The 21,324-nt window shown below is 45.3% G+C and overlaps 1 protein-coding gene across 3 annotated transcripts in view; it reads left to right on the plus strand.

Annotated features, from left to right (window-relative positions):
• Positions 1–459: 459 nt before the first annotated feature.
• LOC308327325 (neuronal migration protein doublecortin-like) overlaps positions 460–21,324 on the plus strand; it is a 70,350-nt gene continuing 49,485 nt past the window's right edge. For all 3 annotated transcript variants that reach the window (XR_013965183.1, XM_080780660.1, XM_080780661.1), the window contains exons 1-4: positions 460–595; positions 9,088–9,519; positions 18,546–18,700; positions 19,176–19,385. Coding sequence is in view for 2 of the 3 variants with exons in the window: in XM_080780660.1 (XP_080636786.1) it covers positions 9,156–9,519; positions 18,546–18,700; positions 19,176–19,385 (729 nt within the window). In the remaining variant the exon portion in view is untranslated. The remainder of the gene's footprint in view (positions 596–9,087; positions 9,520–18,545; positions 18,701–19,175; positions 19,386–21,324) is intronic.

The following is a 21,324-nucleotide window of genomic DNA, read 5'->3' on the forward strand; positions in this document are numbered from 1 at the left end:
TAAGGGGAACAATATCTTGAGTGAAACAATACCTGAACGAAATATTTTTTGTATGGTCAGAACAGGCACTGAAATGTTGATCCTGATTGACTGATTTTATCAGTTGAGATTCACAAGATTTATTTGATGGCATATTTGTCTCAATTTATTATGCTACACACGCGCAGACAAGCCTACAAATACACGCGCGCACACACACACACAGAACAAACATCACATAATGTTCTTCTAACAAGCCATCAGGTCGATTTCAATTTCAGTCAGCGGTTGGATTGTGTGTGAACAGGTTACAGCATCACTTCCCACCCAGACAGACAGACAGTCCATGCATAGCTGACTGTTGCAGTGGTAGGCTGTGACTCGCAGGCTTTAGGACCCAGCAGCACCGCTGCTGTCAGTGCGTGCGTTATGGCTGAGGCAGGACTGTAGTCTCTCAGACAAAGAGTGTCGGCAGAGAGAGAGACAGAGAGAGAGAGAGAGAGAGAGAGCGAGAGACCGCGTGCACGTTTTGTAGTAGAGCCTGCAGCATCCACATCTATCTGTCTGAGTCCATACACCCACTCCACTCCCTTCTATACACGCCACTGACACACAGGTAAGTCTCTCACACACACACTTAACCCGGGATGATTAACTAATTCAGCTTGATCAGCTGCTAAACGATTAAGAATGACTAGTTTTATAGTCATTCTGCACCTGCATGCTGCCTGACACAAACCGGCGATTGTCAGTATAGTCAATTTAGAATTTAATGCCCGATCTAATGAGCTTTTTATTATGTGTGATGTGATGAATGATGCGGACCACTGAGCAAGCCGCTGTGTGTGTAGGTGTGTGTAGGTGTGTGTGTGTGTGCGCGCGCTCTCACACCCATTCTCTTTTCTTTAACGGCACATGCAACTTCAACGTTTAAACCTGGACCAACATAATATTCTCTTTTATTCAGATCAGTGAAACTTTTGAATGCGGGGAACTCGGAATGGATTGATATTTCTACTAGATGATGCTGAAGCTGTGTGGGTTTTTTTTTTAAGAGTGTGGGGTCTCTTCTCACTCAGTGGGGTGTCTCTGTCAGCCAGCCAGCGCCACAGCCACACAGAATGATCACAGAATGTAACTGCAATGCTGTCTGATGATGATAATGATTCTCAGACAGAGCTGGATTCGATATGGAAGAAGAATGCCTCCCATTTCTTGTAAACCCTGCCATCATAAATAATCATCACGAATGGTCATTGTGAAACTCATCATTATTATGGTCTGGTTTGACAAATAGGCGTATACTATGCAAGTGACTTGTGGCTGGCTGTGAGGAAAAGCAGTGTGCTGTATCACATCCATTCATTCATTCCCTGAGAAGACGGCTATAGCTACTTTCTTGACTTGAGTCACCGCATGAGTCGCTGCTAATATATGTACTGGAGAAGGGGGTCCATGATGTCATTATCACAGCCTAATGGCAGGACAATGGACTGTCGTGAGACAATGGACCTGTCCTCCATGAGGATGAGGATGATGGCGGGGGGGGAGTGGACATTAAGGGTCACTGTTTGTTAGTTCTGTCTATTAAGAGCAGCAGATGGGGTTGTGAGACCGTAAGGGGCTGATGAAGAGCCCCCCCCCCCAGTTCCACACCGCCAAAGTCCCCCCCACCCCGCCCACCCTATCTGTCCTCCTCCGCCTGTCATAAAATCCCACTTTGGAGCCAGCAGGCGTGGGGGGACGGGGGTGTGGCCGGCCGGCTAGGCAGGCCAGGCAGGCAGGCAGGCAGGCAGGCAGGGAGGCAGGCAGGGAGGCACAAGGCAGGCAGGCAGGCAGGCACAAGGCAGGCAGGCACTAGGCAGGCAGGCAGGCAGACAGGCACTAGGCAGGCAGGCAGGCAGACAGGCACTAGGCAGGCAGGCAGGCAGACAGGCACTAGGCAGGCAGGCACTAGGCAGGCAGGCAGGCAGGCAGGGGTGTGCTTGAAGCTTGGCCCACCACCACCACCACCACCACCACAGCAACATTTGTGGGTGGCGACAATGTGCTCCTTCTATTTAAATGCCCTCTGTTTGTCTCTCTCTCTCTCTCTGCTGCTGCTAGCTGATATACATCTCTGGAATTCAGCTGGGAGGGATTAGGAATGAGAGAGAGAGAGGGGGGGGGGGGGGGTGTCTGTTGGTCAATAAGGTGGTTATTGGACCTCAAGTGTCCCTGCTGCTGATTACGCATATTGCATAATTCACTAGTATTCAACTTTTGCATGATGAAATGAGTTAAAGATGATTCTTCATTAGGAATAGCCCCTTGAGATGGGGATGCATCGCATCTCGTTTTAGAGTGGGGCCTCCTCAAGAAAGAGAACAAGATCACATGCTGCCCCGTTGCATCCAATGGGGGCTTTTGTGTGTGTGTGTGAATTTATAAGGTAAGGTAATTATAACGGGTTATTTTTATATAGCGGTATGTCAAAAACCCTATGGAGCTGCTGGTGACCGATTCAGAATGAATGCATCTTGAACATTGAAGTTACATGTTTACTATCAAGACACAACTCCTTAAAAAGGTTGAATGACTATGGACCAATTATTTCCTTTTTAATCACTTTCAAGCTGGCATGCCTATTTTGGGCATGATTATTGGCAAATGGGGGGGGGAGGGGGGGGGGGGGGGATTTGAGAAACATTTTCGAAAATTGCAGATCTACAAGCTCACGACGACTCACCATGTGACACATTGTCAGCTTGTAGATTTGGTTATTTGGCTTTTTTCCCCCCCCCAGACGCCTTCGTTTTTTTTTTTCCTCGTTAAGTGGTTAACAAGCCTGCTCAAATGGAGCCTGTTTAAAGCCCACGTCTTCGTCAACGAGTGTCGCTGCCCGCCCGCCCGCCCGCCCGCCTGTGAGGGAGGGAGTTATTGGATTACAACACAACATACGGCCAGCAGCTGTTTTCTGCTGCAGGGCAGAGAGTCACAGTCAAGGCCCCGGGCCGGGACCAATGTTGTGTTTGACACACGGCACATTTAGATTTTAGATTTAGTCACAATATACAGTACTCTTGAATAGTTTTCATTTTGTTTTAAGTCACATTTTAGCCACCTGGAATGTTTTAAGTGTTTTAGTCTAGTTTTAGTCGACTAAATCTACAGTTGATATATAGTCGACTCATTTTATTTTAATGTATTTTAACCCATTCTGGACGGGAACCCGTTTTGGTGTTAGCATCATGTCATGCTTTAGCTATTGAAAAATAGCAGACCTACAAGCTCATAGCGCGCCACCGAGTGGAGCGCTACGAGCTTGTAGGTCTGCTATTTTTGAAAAATCGAAGAACGACTGACATTTTTAGAATCTGATCTCAGGTCAGAATGGGTTCATCAGACCAGTGTGTGTCCAGTGGAAACCTCGTATGAATCTGATCTCAGGTCAGAATGGGTTAATGTATTTTGGCGGGGCCTTGATGCCGTCGGTAATGGCTGATTTTACATAATGCTCTACAAGCTCGCGACGCGCTGTGAGCTCGTATAAGATCGGCTATTTTCAGCATGCAACCAAGTGTAAAATGACTTATAGACGGATCTCTTGTCCACTATAGTCCCTTCCTAACATTTTAGTCTAGTTTTTATTTGTTGACGAAATCGTCAGTATATTTAGTCTTAGGTTTTAGTCATCATAGCTTAGTTTTCATTTAGTTTAATTTCCCTGCCTGCCTGCCCGCCCGCACACCTGATTTCAATATTATGCTGATGACCGACAGAGATAGCAAGCCACTCAACAACACTACTGCACTGCACGATGAGGAGAGCACAGTACAAGACACAAGTATTGGCATCCAAAAGTACTTATAGTAACAAAAGCACAAGTAGTTAATTGTGCAGAATGTCCCATTTACAGTTTTCAAATTTATATATGTATATGCATTATATTATGTACATTATTATGTATTATAATCGTTTGAAAATAGCAGATCTACAAAGCACGATGCGACGCATTGTGCGCTTGTAGATTGGCTATTTTCAAAGGGAGGCATGCTATGGTCCGACGGAGCGTTGGTTCGACATGCGTCCGCACCTCGGACTAGCGCCCTGCTCCCGTGCACCTCGGACTAGCGCCCTGCTCCCGTGCACCTCGGACTAGCGCCTGCTCCCGTGCACCTCGGACTAGCGCCTGCTCCCGTGCACCTCGGACTAGCGCCTGCTCCCGTGACACCTCGGACTAGCGCCTGCTCCCGTGCACCTCGGACTAGGCCCTGCTCCCGTGCACCTCGGACTAGCGCCTGCTCCCGTGCACCTCGGACTAGGCCCTGCTCCCGTGCACCTCGGACTAGCGCCTGCTCCCGTGCACCTCGGACTAGCGCCTTGCTCCCGTGCACCTCGGACTAGCGCCTGCTCCCGTGCACCTCGGACTATAGCGCCTGCTCCCGTGCACCTCGGACTAGCGCCTGCTTCCGTGCACCTCGGACTAGCGCCTGCCTGCTCCCGTGCACCTCGGACTAGCGCCTGCTCCCGTGCTTGCGGTTATGGTTAGGTTAGCGTTTGAGGTGGGTTGTCCGTTGGCCGAAATCTTTATAGGGCTGAAGTGGTTGTTATGTTTTGTAATAATATAACCAAAAATCTACAAAGTAACTAGTAACTAAAGTCTTTGAATAATTGTCATGGTGGAGTAAAAGTACAATATCTGGATCCGAGTTGTAGTGGAGTAGAAGTAAAAGTATTGGGGATTTGGAAATACTGAAGTACAAATACCTCAACATTGTGTACTCAAGTACAATACTTAAGTAAATGCACCAGCCCCGATTTAAACTAGGAAACAAAAGAAACAGGGATTTGAATGAGTCAAAGTAGTCACCGGAGAGATGACACAGTCATGCCATTCAGTCACCAGAGACACCTGAGATGAGTCAGATAGATATATAGATTAGACAATCGCTTCCCAGATGTATCGGAGCTCCTTTTGTTTACCAGTAAACGTGTGTGTGTTTGTATATCGGGAGGTGAAGGCTTTTGTTTTGTGGCTTTTAAGGGTGTGGTCACACCCGCTAATAGGAGGATTTAAGAGGGAAGTGGGTTTCATTTACATAGTGCCTCCTCCTCGACCCTGCTTTAACGTATAGGTAGCGTTCCAATAGACGGCTGAACCCGATATCCATGCAGTTAGGAGTTGATTATATATATGACAAAATACTACAAAAACAACTCGTGTGAAGTGTGTGAATACCAAACGACTCGCCCCTCTACCAACTCGCCCCGGGCGTACAGCCGGCGGAACTGTGCGGCCTGCAGGTATTCCTAAAGTAACCCGTGTAAATGATGCTTAAACGGTTAAACCTAACCTCATTCCTAACCTTGACCTCAGTAAAACTATGCCTAAACCTAACCCTATACCTAAACTTAACCCCAGTAAAACTATGCCCCTAACCCTAAACTTATTTCTAACCTTATTCTCATTAAGAATACAAGAACCATCGGACCGAGCGGTTGTTGGAAAAAGTGCTCTGGAACAAACATCAAAGATCCATAGACTTGGCTGCCATATGACGTTAACTTAACGTCACCTCAAAAATAGTGTAGTCGGTGGTTGCTAGATGTCCCCTGGACTTTTTGGCGTCCGACTGTACCTCGTTTACTGATTGACGTTTCTATCTAATAAAGTATTCAATTAATCTCATACAATCTTGCTATATAGTTTATCTCAGAGCCATGCCACGAAAATGATACAAGAACGAAGGCCTGTCCACGGATGACCCAGACTCTAGAAATCATCTTTTTATTCAGAATCTGAATTTCAGATTGAGCAAATATGTCTCTCTATAGGCCCTAGACCTAGAGAGACATATTTGACATTTATTCGCTGATAAAACCTTATTGCTGATTATTAAATGTCCATAAAACAGTATAGCAACAAATGTACCCTAACCAGGTCTAGTACTTTTACTTCATGCATTGCAAGCAAGACATGCTTGCAGACCAAATGGACTGCACTGCAGTGCAACAGGCACACTCAAATGATTGTCTGGTTAATCATTCAGTCATCTCATTCCCCTCAGCTCGTGTCTACTTCTATTCCAACACTGCAGACCTATTTTTCTATTACATTTCCCCAGTGAGTCATTGTGGTGTCCTGAAAACGGAGAAGATGACATTAAGAACTGAAGCAGATACATTTTTATTCTCACCAGAGCGTCACATATTCACCACTGGTGAATGTGATGAACAGGCAGTAGAGATGCCCGATGTCAGGATGTCTACTTTAATACACCACAGAGCTACGTTTCTCTTTGGGTCCGAGCCTTGTAAGGAAAGCTTTCAAAATGTATTACGGGTAGGGAATACGGATTGATTGCTTTTGAGTATTTGAGTATATTTGTATTGAACACTTATGCCATATAGTAGGCCTACAATATCCAAAATCACAGACAATATCCAGTCTAATGTCATGAGATATGGATATAATATTTATACTAGGTGATGTCCCGATCACATTTTGTTTTGCCTGGAGCAAAACAAAATGATTCCGATCATTTGAAAATGACGTGATATTCGTGACGTGATAATCCCTGATTTCCCATCGCATGATCGGATCGGGACAACCCTAGTATTACGGGGTTAAGTTATGCTTTTTGGGAGTTGAGGTCCTGGCTGACCTTTCCATGCAGGTGAATGTTTAGAATGTCAAAAAGCGACTAAAACTGCATCCTGGAACCATTTTCTTTTAAAATTAATAGAATGTTATTTTAACCAATCGGCATTTCAGTCATTTGGATTCGGTATAGATGCCATGCAGTGTGTCCTCTGTGAAAGCATGCTGCGCACCGCAAACAGCAGATCCACAAGCTCACAACACGTCGCTGGTGGAGGAGGTCGGTGGAGCTTGGTTGGTTGGTGGAGGTGCAAAGGTGGAGGTGCAAAACAAACACTCATTGGGCTAAAAAACGGCCATGCCCACTTGCCGAATTGTGCTGACATCACCACATTTGTGATGAAGGCAATGGCCGTTTTTAGCCCAATTTCTCAAAACTAATGCTTGGAATGGATTCAGCATCATGAAAAAAACCCTAGTTTGACATGTCACATGCTACTTAAAGCATGATGACATTTTGAATTATTTTGCCTTCTATAGGTTGTTAATGGTATGGGTCAGATATTATGACAATTGTGAAAATTGCTCATAACATAACATATGCAAGTTAACCTTGGTGTACTCAACATGTCTCGGTTCACAAGGGTAAACTAAGTAGACTAAATCTATATCATTACGGGAAAAATGATCATTTCCTCTCCCTTGGCCCTGCTGAAAGGTGGATTTTCAGGCACGTTTAAAAATATGTAAGTGATCTGCATTTTTTGAGGGAGGGGGTCAGGGCCCCATGGGTGGCCGTGACCAGATATTTGATCATTAATAATCTCCATATCTTCCCTGAGTGGCCTGTAACTCAATACATCTGAGATTTATTTTTGTCTAATCAAAAATACCAGCTGTGTCCAACCCACTCAGACGACGCCATTATCTTCCTATCCTATCAGATCCGAGACGTCTGCTGCAGTCTAAACACAGTCAATGGTTGCGTGGTGGTGTCTGGCATTAAACAGATTGATTGGACTTTAATTATGAAACATAAAGCTGATTGATAACGACTGACCGAGGGCTGCTGACTCCATTTAGAATGTTACCGAACATTTCTCAGGTTTAGAACTAATCCAACAGACCTATAGTAGTCCTGCATGGCCAGGCGCTGAGGGAGAAGAGGAAAACTGGAAACGGACTCTGCCAGGTGGAAACCATGTGCAAAACTGTTCCTTTTCAGGATTTAAATTCAAAACCCATCAACGTTAGCAGTTTGACAGGCTCAAGCACGCTTGTAGATCTGCTACTTTTGATGCTTTCTTGCTCGTGACGCTGTAGTATCGATGTACAAAAACAAAACACAACTCAAACAGTGTTAAAATATGGAGACAAGAGGTTTCAGCCCGGAATGTTCCGCCACTGCCCCACACACACACACACACACACACACACACACACACACACAGTCTGGGTCACAGACATGGAACTAATTGTCACAGGGGACTTTAACACCACAGTGGATGAGGATGTGTGAAACAAGAGCCGACAGGAAGAATACGGTTACAATATTTTCAATTGTTGTCACGCTTCCCTTTCAAGCATTGTTAACCTGTAGCGCATCCGTGTCACCATAGCTTTTAAGCACTTTAACCATTATTTTAAACTATGTGCACATCTTTGAATGTATAATTCTTTCACAGCAAACGTTTTTATTTAACCACTATAGTTCCAACACTCACTCCAGAGGGCCACTATAGTTCCAACACTCACTCCAGAGGGCCACTATAGTTCCAACACTCACTCCAGGGGGCCACTATAGTTCCGCACTCACTCCAGGGGGCCACTATAGTTCCACACTCACTCCAGAGGGCCACTATAGTTCCAACACTCACTCCAGAGGGCCACTATAGTTCCACATTCACTACAGAGGGGCCACTATAGTTCCAACACTCACTCCAGAAGGACACATTGCATATTACTGTTGAATCAAAAAAGCAGATCTACAAGATAGTGTGCTGTCACTATATTACAGTTTTTTTTCATTGGCATGTTTGACTGTCAAGGTTTCAGCCTCCAGGAAGAAACCCTAAATACAAAGGGAAGACATCATTGCACATAAGGGGTCTAATTAAGTATCGTCATCTCTTAAACACATGACAAATTGGGAAAAGTACAAAAATCACGGCATTCCATCTTTCAGATATTAACCCGAGGGCCACATTAACCCATTTTGACCTGAGATCAGATTCTAAAAATGTCTTCTACATCCTGAGTTTTCTGAAAAATCTATGTTTCCATGTCAGTGGTTCTTCGATAAAAAAAAAAATAGCAGACCTACAAGCTCGTAGCTCGCCACTCGGTGGCACGCTATGAGCTTGTAGATCTGCTATTTCTCAATAGCATAGCATAATGCCAACACCAAAAGGGCTTCCCGCCCCAAAATGGGTTAAGAGTAGGAGGGGGCCGCATGTGGGCCCCCGGGGCCACCAGTTGCCCATAATATAAAAGCACTTTACAAATGTTCTTTTCTTTGTTTTCAGAGCCCCACCGGACCCCAACCCCACCCGGACCTACCACCACCACCGCCACCACCACCACCGCCGCCGCCATGGAGCTAGACTTTGGACATTTCGACGAGCGGGACAAGGCGTCGCGCACGCCGCGCGGCGGCCGCATGAACGGCCTGCCCAGCCCCACGCACAGCGCCCACTGCAGCTTCTACCGCACGCGCACGCTGCAGGCGCTCACCAACGAGAAGAAGGCCAAGAAGGTGCGCTTCTACCGCAACGGCGACCGCTACTTCAAGGGCATCGTGTACGCCGTGGCCGCCGACCGCTTCCGCACCTTCGACGCGCTCCTCGCCGACCTGACGCGCTCGCTCTCCGACCACATCAACCTGCCGCAGGGCGTGCGCTTCATCTTCACCATCGACGGCCTGGGCAAGGTCGCTAACATGGACGAGCTGGTGGAAGGTGAGCGGCTCTCGCAAGCTATATGGCGGATTTCGAGTGTTATCGACCCATTTATAAGTATTGAGTAACCAGTAGGTTACTCAAGACCATTTAACCCATTCTGACCCGAGATCAGATTCTAAAAATGTCTTCTACATCCTGACAGTTTTCTGAAAAAGCTGTGTTTCTATGTCAGTCGTTCTTCGATTTTTCAAAAATAGCAGACCTACAAGCTCGTAGCGCGCCACTCGGTGGCGCGCTATGAGCTTGTAGATCTGCTATTTTTCAATAGCTAAAGCATAACATGATGCTGAACACCAAAAATGGGTTAATGGAGCCAGTATAGTGGCGGCGGTGGCTCAGGGGTAGAGAGTGGCTGGATGGGAACCGCAAGGTTGCCAGCTCGAACCCTGTGGGCTCCCCTAGAGTTAGTGTCAAAGTGTCCTTGAGCAAGACACTGAACCCTGAATTGCTCCTGATGTGCTGGTTGGTATACCTTGCATGCAGGTTTCCACTGCAATCGGTGAATGAATGTGTGTGTGTGAATGGGTGAATGTAATGCACAATAATATGTAAAAGCGCCTTGGATAAAGGCGCTATATAAATGCACCATTTTAGTAGGGTCTACTGGAGCGGAGACGTTGTTGTCAGCCGTTGGTCGGCGTTGTCCGACTACTATTACTAACCCTAACAGACCTTGAAGAAAAGTCTACAATATATTCCCAGAAAGCTAACCGTAAGTCCCCTAACCTCAGTCTTAACCCGGCCACATAAGTCAGTTTCACAACGTTTTCGTTTCACTTCCGCGATTCCTAATGGCAGCCAGTAGGCTCCAGTATAGAGCCTATACTGGCTCCACCGCATGGTCTTGATGAGTAACCTACAGGTGATTCTGGGTTGATAGCATTCAAAGTGGGTGACACACATAGCGGCATGGACCAGGGATTCTAGGAGAACAATAGGGTCTATGCACAGCACGGCAGCCTTTTTGGAAAATAACTCTTCCTATACTTCCTTCACAGGTGTTACTGGTTATACTAATTAAAGGAGGACTGACACGCCCCTCGGGAGCTAATAACTGCTATCAAACAATGCTATCATGATTCTGACGTCAGAGTGGCGAGGGGCTTTCCCCAACGACTTCTATGCGGGCTCGCCGGGCTTGGTGGCCGTGGTAGCATAGCAACTTATGCTACTATTTTGGTGTCACATTTAGCTTGAATACTGGGTGAAAGTCTCATTAAAAAAATTATTTTTTCGCAACATTGTTCAGGTGAACTGTGTGTTTATGCTTGTTCATTGTAATAATCAATATCGCTATGATTCTTTTATTTATCGCCGCGTCGCTCCGCATGACAACATACAGTCTAGCCCGTCTCAGATGCAGGCTGCACACACACGGGGGGACGGACGGACGGACGGACGGACGGACGTATAGTCTCTGGTCAGGTCCCCGCATTGAACTGGGCATGTGTGTACGCACACACACACACACACACACACAACTTTTAGCCGTGGCTATAGTGCATGACAGCGGGGAAGAGATTCCGTGCCATTGCATGTGTGTGTGTGTGTGTGTGTACACACATGCCCAGTCCCCCGTAGAGGCTCATGATCTCGTCCGCAAGACTATGCCTCGGCATAGCGATATTTATTATTACAATGAATACAAACATAAACACACTATAGTTCACTTGAACAATGTTGTGGTAACTAACTACGGTATTACAGAGTGAGAGCGAGGGTGTACATGTCAGCCTGCGGCTGAGAGGGGAAAAGAACAGTAGTCGCGCTGCGGCCAGACAACAGCAGACCGTCCGTAGTCGCGACTGTCGCGCTGCGGGGCTGAGAGGTCTCAGAGCGGGCAGACAGGGGTGTTGGCGACCGGGGGAACATGGGACTAGAGTCCAAAATTTGCGCTTGTGCTGCAGTTCCCCTAAAAAACCCCACGCCAACCTCAATTGCATTCAAACTAAGCATTTCTGGCGAAAAAATATTTTTTTTCAATTACATTTATAGCCAATATGACGCTAAATGTACCGTCAAAAACGCTAGCCTGACCTATAGCCACTTGTTGCTAGCGCCGTAGCCCCGTTTCAAACTGTTTCAAACTGTTTTCAGTCAGACCACGTGATGTGCTGTACCACCCATATTAATTTCGGGGCGTGTCAGCGGACCTTTAAGGCTCTGTTCCATATAGTGTTCTACTTTTTTAAATTTCAAGCACACTCATAACTCTGATGGAACTCAAATGGAACCAAATGGACGTGTAAGGGTCCTTTTGTATACTCCATTCAGAACCCACTCAAGGACACTTAAACTGAGACCCACTGGTGTAGCGTTTCCAGTGAGCCAACGTGCACAATAGCAGCACCCTGACCTGACCCCGTTTGACCAGAATGGAACAGATCGAGCCTTCATTATTAATTAGTATAATCGGTAACACCATGTGAAGGAAGTCGGAAGAGGCCCGGAAGTAGGAAGAGTTATATTCTCTGTGTGTATATATAACCCCATTACCTGATGTACGCTGAGATTGGGATTTATGTGCCTAGAGTATAGCTTCCTTTTATCGGTGTCCGTGGCCGAGTCAGAGGTCGGGTCTGGCTTGCCCTGCAGTCTACGTGTCAAAGTGTCCTTGAGCAAGACACTCGAAGGACGAATACAGCCATTTTCAACCCATCATCCTCACTAATGCTCATTATAAAAATTATAAACATTTATGTCTCCGAGGAGGGCTGTGTGGACAGTCCAGAAACCCGTCCACCAGTGACATCATCGATGGGGAACCCAAACTTCAGGGTTTCTGAAGTGTTCACACAGACCGAGTAGACAAAAATGTTATCATTTTATCATGAGCATTAGTGAGCACTGATTATATGAAGTAAGTAAGTAAGTAAGTGGCCTTGCCGAGCCATGAGGCCCATAGGGCAGGAGCCTATCTCCTGTTTCTGTAGCGTGAGGCAGCTTGATGTACAAGTACACCCCCTGGACATGACGCTAGTATGTCACAGGGACTTACTCCCCAAATCCAACCCTTGATGCCGAGTGTCAAGCAGGGACCTTGGGTCCCATTTTTACAGTCTTTGGTATGACCCGACCGGGGATTGAACCCCAATCTCCCAGTCTCAGGGCGGACACTCTAACCACAAGGTCACTGAGCTGGTTATATGAAGCTATAGGTTGAAAATGGGTGAACTGAAGTCGGGCTAACCCTCCCCCCGCACATTCATCTGGGCCACCTGAGCACCCAATTGCTGGGTGAAGCAATTAAAGTAATATCCCCTCCCCTGGGGACCATAAAACACCCCCTGTCTCTCATCTCTTCATAACATGGCCTGTCTTCTCATGGGAAGGTGTAGTTGGGAACAGAATAGTAGTAGAGTAGTGTACATGTTTTGAGTCTAGTCCGTAAATATGCAAGGTTTGGTCTGTATCCATCGTCACCGTTTATTGAGGAGGATTATCATCTAGCCTACATTGACCCAGGGGGGTGCGTAGAGTTAGTCAAGACGTCCCATTAATCCGACCATTAATGGGACAGACCATAGAGCCCCATACGAACCCTATCCACCAAACCCAGACCCTAACCAGTCCATAGAACCACATACTAACCCTATCCACCAAACCCAGACCCTAACCCGTCCATAGAACCACATACTAACCCTAACCGCACACAGAAAGCCACACTGATCTTAACCGGCAAAATATTCGGTCTAACAGGATGTCGGACTAACGCGTGCCCCTCCCGAGCCAGAGAGGGGATAAGATCAGCCCTCATTAAAAGTAGGGTATCCAAAAAGAGACAATAGTTTACGACAACAGTGCAAATAAATAAATAAAACATTATAATGAGTTGTCTTTCCTTCAATTAAAGAGGAGAGTGGACACAGCAAAACAATATATAAATAGATGTTCACTGCAAGTGGCCGTTTGGCTCAAGGGAATCACATCCCATACAATCACATCCAATTGTTATAAAGATTTGCTCACAGAATTCACACGACCCGTCTTGCTTTAGGTCTAAGCTATACAGTACCGTTACCAGAACTGACAACCATTGTTGCACTATAGTCAGCTGGCGTTCCAACCACAACTATGCCAACCACAGCTATGTGTCTGTGTGTCTGTGGATACGACTGGGCCCAACTAACAGCTGCAACAAACAGTCATATGTAACCCATTCAGGGCGGGAACCCCTATTGGTGTTTTAAGCATTATGTTATACTTTAGCTATTGAAAAATAGCAGATCAACAAGTGGAGAAGAGCTTGTAGATCTGCCATTTTTGAAAAATCTTTGAATATTATATTCTTTCAGAGCAAACGTTTTGAACTCAAATCTTTGCGTCTGGGGGGTGTCCCTGGAACAACATATTTTCAGATGGGGGTCGGCGGCCAATTACATGATTTTTGGGGGTCCTTGACCTGAAAGTGTTTGAGAAATGACTGACTTAAAAACATAGGTTTTTCAGAAAACTGTCAGAAGACATTTTGGTCTCAAGTCTAAATGGGTTAACCTTTAAACTGACCATATGGTGACTAGGCTGATAATGATACATGCTTCATGACTTGATTCAGCAGCAAGATAGTTTTACACCATGTTATATACAGTATGCTGCTTCATGCTTCCAGGGCCTAAGCTCATTTATCTGTAGCCACAGCCACAGTTCCACTACCATTGCTCTAAAATGTTATGGATATTATGACAAAAGGACCCACTTTTCGTCAGTGCCTTATCCCATATAATATATCCCTAAAATTATTTGTCTTTTTTACCATTTTGAAAAACATTTGTGTTCACACAAACAGACAAAGCTGGGCATAAGAGGGGCCCCTCAAAGAGACGTTTAGGGATGAGGGGTAAGGAGGCACTGATCAAACTAGGGCCCAGTCTGTCTTAAATAAGAACAGAGAGTAAAAGGCTACACTCTCATCCGGAGGCTCGCCAGCATCACAAATCATTTAACACGTTGCAGATGTCTGGAAAGCTAAGAGTACTTCTTTGGGATTAAACGATTGCGTCGATTGGTTGGTGTGCGTGTGCGCGCGCGTGTGTGTGTGTGTGCGCAGAGGCTTGCCTGGAAGGAAGGATTACATATGTCACTTTGTTGACAAAAATCCACTAAACGTACTTAATTAGCCTGTCTCTGCTAAACACTTGTCTCGTTCAAGGATGTTGACGAAGTGTTTTATCATCAGATAAGTACATGTAGAATTAACACAATGGCTTCTGGAGCGATGCTTTGTCAATGGTGGCAAACAATGGAATATGAAGCTTTTATACTGTGTGTGTGGGAGACCGTCGCCAGGTCAGGTGTCTCCCCTTCCCCCAATTACCTCCGACTGCACCCTCCATTCATTGATTTATTATTTAGAGTACAGTCAGACACTTGGGGCTCCATCTTGCGCCATCCTTATCCCTAAACTTATTTGCCATTTGTTACTATTTTGAAAATAATTTGAAAAATAGTTCAATAGCCGATCTACGTCTACATGTTGTGAGCTTGTAGATCAGCTATTTGAAATATTTGAAAAGGTTTTTAAAAAAAAATAGTAATAAGCAAATAAGTTTAGGGATAAGGGGTGGCGCAAGATATGGCCCCATAGTCTAAAAGGAAAACAAAAAAAAAGGCTAAATTCAATATCATCACACTTACGGTATGCTATGTACTGTACATGGGAAAAGTAATCATTTCCTCTCTCTTAGGCCTGCTTGAAAGGTGGATTTCAGGCCTGTTTTAACCAGCACAGTTTCAGAGAACAGTTACACAGAGCCCAAAGGTCACAATTAATTAAGTTACCATATATGTTAACATCTCGCGTCATCAGTGCCCATACCCGAGGGGGGGTTGGCGAAAAGGCCTTTCTGTGTGGAGTTTGCATGTTCTCCCCGTGTCCCCTAGTACGTAGGTACCCTCACAAAAAACATGCAGTAATCCTGATCTCTATACTGCCTCCCCCTGGCTAGCCGGGGCGCCTGATGGAGGGGAAAGGAACTGGTTGGAATAACGTGTTCCTTCCACGTGCTACGACTGGCCGGGGAAACTCTCCCCTGTCAGGTGAAAAGAAGCAGCTTGGACTCCTCATGCATAGAAAGCATAGCATGAGGTCAGTCCGCTGCCCTCCCCAGGGTGGCAGAGGAAGTGTAGCATGAGGTCAGTCCGCTGCCCTCCCCAGGGTGGCAGAGGAAGTGTAGCATGAGGTCAGTCCGCTGCCCTCCCCAGGGTGGCAGAGGAAGTGTAGCATGAGGTCAGTCCGCTGCCCTCCCCAGGGTGGCAGAGGAAGTGTAGCATGAGGTCAGTCCGCTGCCCTCCCCAGGGTGGCAGAGGAAGTGTAGCACATGTAGCACATTAGATAATTAGATAAACCGAGTGAAAAAATGGGTTGCAAAAATCACAATAAAAAAAGAATGTTAACATCTGTTACTATTTTCAAAAACTGTTTATCTAGAATGAATTGGAGGTCCATCCCTGTTTAAGTGGCATGTCTATTGGTCTTGAACCTTTAGACCGAGTCGTAAACAAGGTTTCATCTCTTCCATTTGACCTGTAGATGAAACCTATACTGCCATTAGCCCATGCTAGAAATGTTTACGCGTGTGCCGTGCGGCACTTTGGATAAAAGCCAACGACTAAACGGCGTGTTTTTGTATGACATAACTGCACTCCTCTGTCCCATGTTAGCAGAGTGCTATGCCTAATGGAGGCCCTCCGTCTTTGTCTTCTTTTTTTCACTATTTTGAAAAAGCGTTTTAGTTCAACTAGCCAATCTACATTGACACGTTGTGAGCTTGTAGACTGGCCATTTTAACTATTAAAAAAATGTTTTGCAAAATAGTAAAAAAAAAAAGGCAAAGAAGTTTAGGGATAAGGGGTTTAGCGGTGACGAAAATGGAGCCCTTAAAGGCCCTATTTACCCCTTATCCCTAAACTACGTTGCGATAGTTTTTTTACTACTTTTTTTTTTTTAATAGTTCAGCTCTACATCGACACGCTGTAGAGCTTGTAGATTGGCTATTTGATCTATTCAAGATAGTAAAACAAAAGTCACACCCGTGTGAAGTGAGGGGCGCTCTTATCATCATATACATCACATTCCGTGCTCAGCCAACCAAATCATCATTAAATGTCATTCCGGCCAATAGCAATTTGCGTCTTCACTTTTCTGTCCTCACTTTTGTCCTCAATGTTTGATTGCATTTAGGCCATACGATACGTGAACTGAACGCGGTGGAAAGTCTCAACATGGTCAGTTCAAAGATGAATGCTACTGGTGATGACGAGATCTACAAGTCTGGGCTATTGAGTCATTCAATAATGTTAGTCTGTGATAGCTCCATATTACACTGTCCCCCTCTGTTGAGGAGCGCTAGCCTTTACTATATTCAGCTGTTAGTATATATGATCTTCGTCCTACACCAACATTAACAGAATAAAAAAATAAAAAAATAAACCCATCTAAATCATGACAATTTTCTGAAAGATGAGGCACATTTTAACGATTTTTCAAAAATAGCAGACCTACAAGCTCGTAGATCTACAAGCTATGAGCTTGTAGATCTGCTATTTTTCAATAGCTAAATTATAACAACGTATGTTGTAACCACCAAAAGGGGTTCCCGCTCAAAATGGGTTAAATTCCCTATTGACAATGAATAGAGAATTCTACGTCATAATAGTGTCTGAGCTAATAGGCATAGTGTCCATTTTACGTCACGATGGATGCACGATGATAAGAGCACCCCTCACTTCACACGGGTGTGATTTTTATTACACTACTATGCCCTGGGGAGTGTAAACAACCCACACATGCTTCTTATAAACTAACTTCATTTATCCAAGACAATTGAGAACATTAGTCTGCTGGAAATAGAACTCCTCATTCTGTCTGGGTTTAGGGCTGTATAGCCTACCTGGGGAAAATGTGTTATTATTTGAAAGCCTAGGATAACCTCTTTAACATTCTAGTTTGATTAGTCCCCAGAGTGACCGTGCAGTTGGGCTTTAATTTGTCCATTTAACCCATTCTGACCGGGCACCCATTTTGGTGTTAGCATCATGTTATGCTTTACCTATTGAAAAATAGCAGATCTACAAGCTCATATCGCGCCACCGAGTGGCGCGATACGAGCTTGTAGGTCTGCTATTTTTGAAAAATTCGAAGAACGACTGACATTTTTAGAATCTGATCTCAGGTCAGAATGGGTTCATCAGACCAGTGTGTGTCCAGTGGAAACCTCGTATGAATCTGATCTCAGGTCAGAATGGGTTAAATGTATTATCCATCACTTAACATCAGGGTCAATGCTGCTTTTTCTCAGCGATCTACCTTTTAGTGCTTTAAGTATATAGGCCTGTGCGTTTTGTATTCTGCTTTCAAAAGCCCAGCGTCCCATCAGGCATTATTATTATGCGTTACTGGAGACGGCTGTGAAACCCTAGAGACCGTTTCTCCCACTGGCGTCCGACTAGCTCATGTAACCTACATTCCCTTGTAGTTCCCGTTGATGTATAAACATTTCCTACAATGAGGTCGAATGGCGGCTCTCAGGTGTCAAACAAATAGTCGAATGGCTTGTTATCGTTTTGTTCCTCCTCGGAGGAGACACTCTATAATATCATCTCTGTCGGAGTGGAAAACCTCCAAAACTGTTAACTTTTCACGATTCAAATTGAAAAGAAGCGAAAGTTGCTGATCTACAAGCTCAAAACGAAGCACTTTGTGCCGCGTTTCAAGCTTGAGGATCTGCTACTTTTGATGCCTTCCTGTGACGCCGGATGATTAAGTAGGACATTAATTTACGAAACAAACAACAACAACACACAACATAAGATGTTTCTCCCCGACAGCTTGGGCTTTTAGGCTTCCTAATCATAAATTGCACAGGGCAGATGTGACAAATAACTTAAATACGGTATATAGGTACAAAGAAATCACTGACGCATTCAATAATTAAACTAAAAAAAGTCTTTCCAACAAAATAAGTGTTGCTATTTCTGCTATTTTAGAAAAACGCAATAATGCTATCTTTTATTCCCCGTCTCAGGAGAGAGCTACGTGTGCGCGTCGGAGAACTTCTACAAGAAGGTGGACTACACGAAGAACGTGAACCCCAACTGGTCTGTGAACGTCAAGGCCTCGGCCAATCAGAAGACCATGCAGTCGCTGGCGGCCAAGGCCGCCGCGGGCGCCAACAACGAGGTATAGTGGGGATCACTGTTGTTTTTATTTTAGTTTTAGTCATAGTCTATTCAATAGTTTTAGTTTCGGTCACATTTTTGTCACCTGGAATGTTTTAAGTGTTAGATTAGTTTGACGATTCACGTTTTCCCACTGACGGAAACTAGATTAAAAAAAATATATATAAAAAAAAAGCTACGATGACTAAAACTAAACTTATTGACAATAATTGTAAACAAATAAAAACTAGAATAAATGTTCAGGAGATATTAATGGATCCAGTAGAACTAAAAGACAAGTCATTTTACAACCTTACAGGTTGTTACAATTCTTTATGTACTCGATGTATTACCATGTTCTTGCTTACGGTAAATCGCTCTGGATTAAGATACAAATGCCTAAATTGTAAATTGGATGCATTATAAACCAATAACTCTGCCTAGGCAGAGCATGAGTTAAGAGCGTGTTGCTAAAACGTCTGAATTGTAAACTGCAGGCCAACGGAGGCGGCGGGTGCGGGAAGGACTTTGTGCGTCCCAAGCTGGTGACGGTGATGCGCAGCGGCGTGAAGCCGCGCAAGGCGGTGCGCGTGCTGCTCAACAAGAAGACGGCGCACTCCTTCGAGCAGGTGCTCACCGACATCACGGAGGCCATCAAGCTGGAGAGCGGCGTGGTCAAGAAGATCTACACGCTGGACGGCAAGCAGGTATGGGAGGGGCCTAATTAATATCCAATAACGAGTGTTAAGGCTCATACATAGTCTGGATTTTTGGTGTTGAGGTGACCACCGAACTACAACATGACGTCACGAGCCGCGGTGAAGAGCAAACCACCGCCACCGCTCCAGCCCTTCTCTCTGTTTTTACTCACCACCGCTCAACGTTATTTCAGTGGTCAGCTCACCACCGAAAATCCAGACTATGAATAGGCCTTTACAGGTGAAACCATAACGAGTGCTACAGGTGATGAAAACATTACATAACTCCATGCAGGGCGCACCGTGGCTCGCTCCGACCGTGCGCGCGCATAGTTGTGCGAGATTCGTACAACTGTAGTTCAATTGTTAAAGAAAGAATAGAAAAGAGTTAGAAAAAGAAGAATGGTTACCGACTATACTGGGGTATTTGCTGTAAAGTCAAGTATTGTAGTAGTAGTAGTAAGTAGCCTTGCCGAGCCATGAGGCCCATAGGGGCAGGAGCCTATCTACTGTTTCTGTAGCGTGAGGCACTTTGATGTACAAGTACACCCCCTGGACATGACGCTAGTATGTCGCAGGGATTTACTCCCCAATCCAACCCTTGATGCTGAGTGTCAAGCAGGGAGGCACTGGGTCCCATTTTTACAGTCTTTGGTATGACCCGGCCGGGGATCGAACCCTGAACTCCCAGTCTCAGGGCGGACACTCTAACCACAAGGCCACTGAGCTGGTAGTCAAGTATTGTGCTTATATACAAATATATGAGAATATATGTACTGTATATATGTACTGTATATCATCAATGTAAGGCCATGATGGTCATTGTACTACCCGTGGGTGCAACATAGTGCATGGAAAGACGAGAAAGAACAGATTACGCTCAAAGTGCAGCAGGTATACAGTACGTACTCATATGGATGGATGAATATGTACAGCAGTGTTAAGCGCCTGTTCAGCAGCCTATAGCGTCCTCCGGTGACGTTCACGACTAGGCCAGATCACAGCCCATATGGGGATGATCTTTACGTTCAGGACTAGGCCAGATCACAGCCCATATGGGGATGATCTTTACGTTCAGGACTAGGCCAGATCACAGCCCATATGGGGATGATCTTTACGTTCAGGACTAGGCCAGATCACAGCCCATATGGGGATGATCTTTACGTCATTTCCAGGACGTCTTCACCAGTTGAAATAATATAGCTTATTGTGGGCTGACTATCTGACTATAGTGACTTAAATTGGTCTGGCCTCCGCCTCTCTGATTCATCCAGGGACGTCGTCCATCTTAGTGGGCAGATTTCGTCTCGATTGGGGCCAGATCAAGTCAAACCAAGACCAGATCTGGCCCCAATCGAGACGTCACTGTAATTCGTTCAGGTCCTGACCGTGCATGCTGGGCTCATAGTCTGTCTTAGTGTGACATTGTCACTGTGATACTACTTAACCCATTCTGACCGGGCACCCATTTTGGTGTTGGCATCATGTTATGCTTTAGCTATTGAAAAATAGCAGATCTACAAGCTCATAGCGCGCCACCGAGTGGCGCGATACGAGCTTGTAGGTCTGCTATTTTTGAAAAATTCGAAGAACGACTGACATTTTTAGAATCTGATCTCAGGTCAGAATGGGTTAATCAGACCAGTGTGTGTCCCAGTGGAAACCTCGTATGAATCTGATCTCAGGTCAGAATGGGTTAAATGCCGATGCCGTCACAACAGTGACGGCAGTTTTCCTACATATTCCAAGTGGCTCGTGTGTGCGCGTATTCAAATACTTGAACTTCAAAGTTGTAGTGTGTGTTGCGTAGCACACTGGCCATGTTCATGAGTCTGTACAAAGGCCCTCTGTTCCAGGGAAAACACAAAATACGGGACATACAACAAGGACTCAAAGCCACATAATATTAATAATAAGCTCTGTGGGAAGGAAGGAACCCACACAATTC

The sequence above is a fragment of the Protomyctophum bolini genome (assembly GCF_963924005.1).
Source record: "Protomyctophum bolini genome assembly, chromosome: 13".
Classification (NCBI taxonomy): Eukaryota; Metazoa; Chordata; class Actinopteri; order Myctophiformes; family Myctophidae; genus Protomyctophum; species Protomyctophum bolini.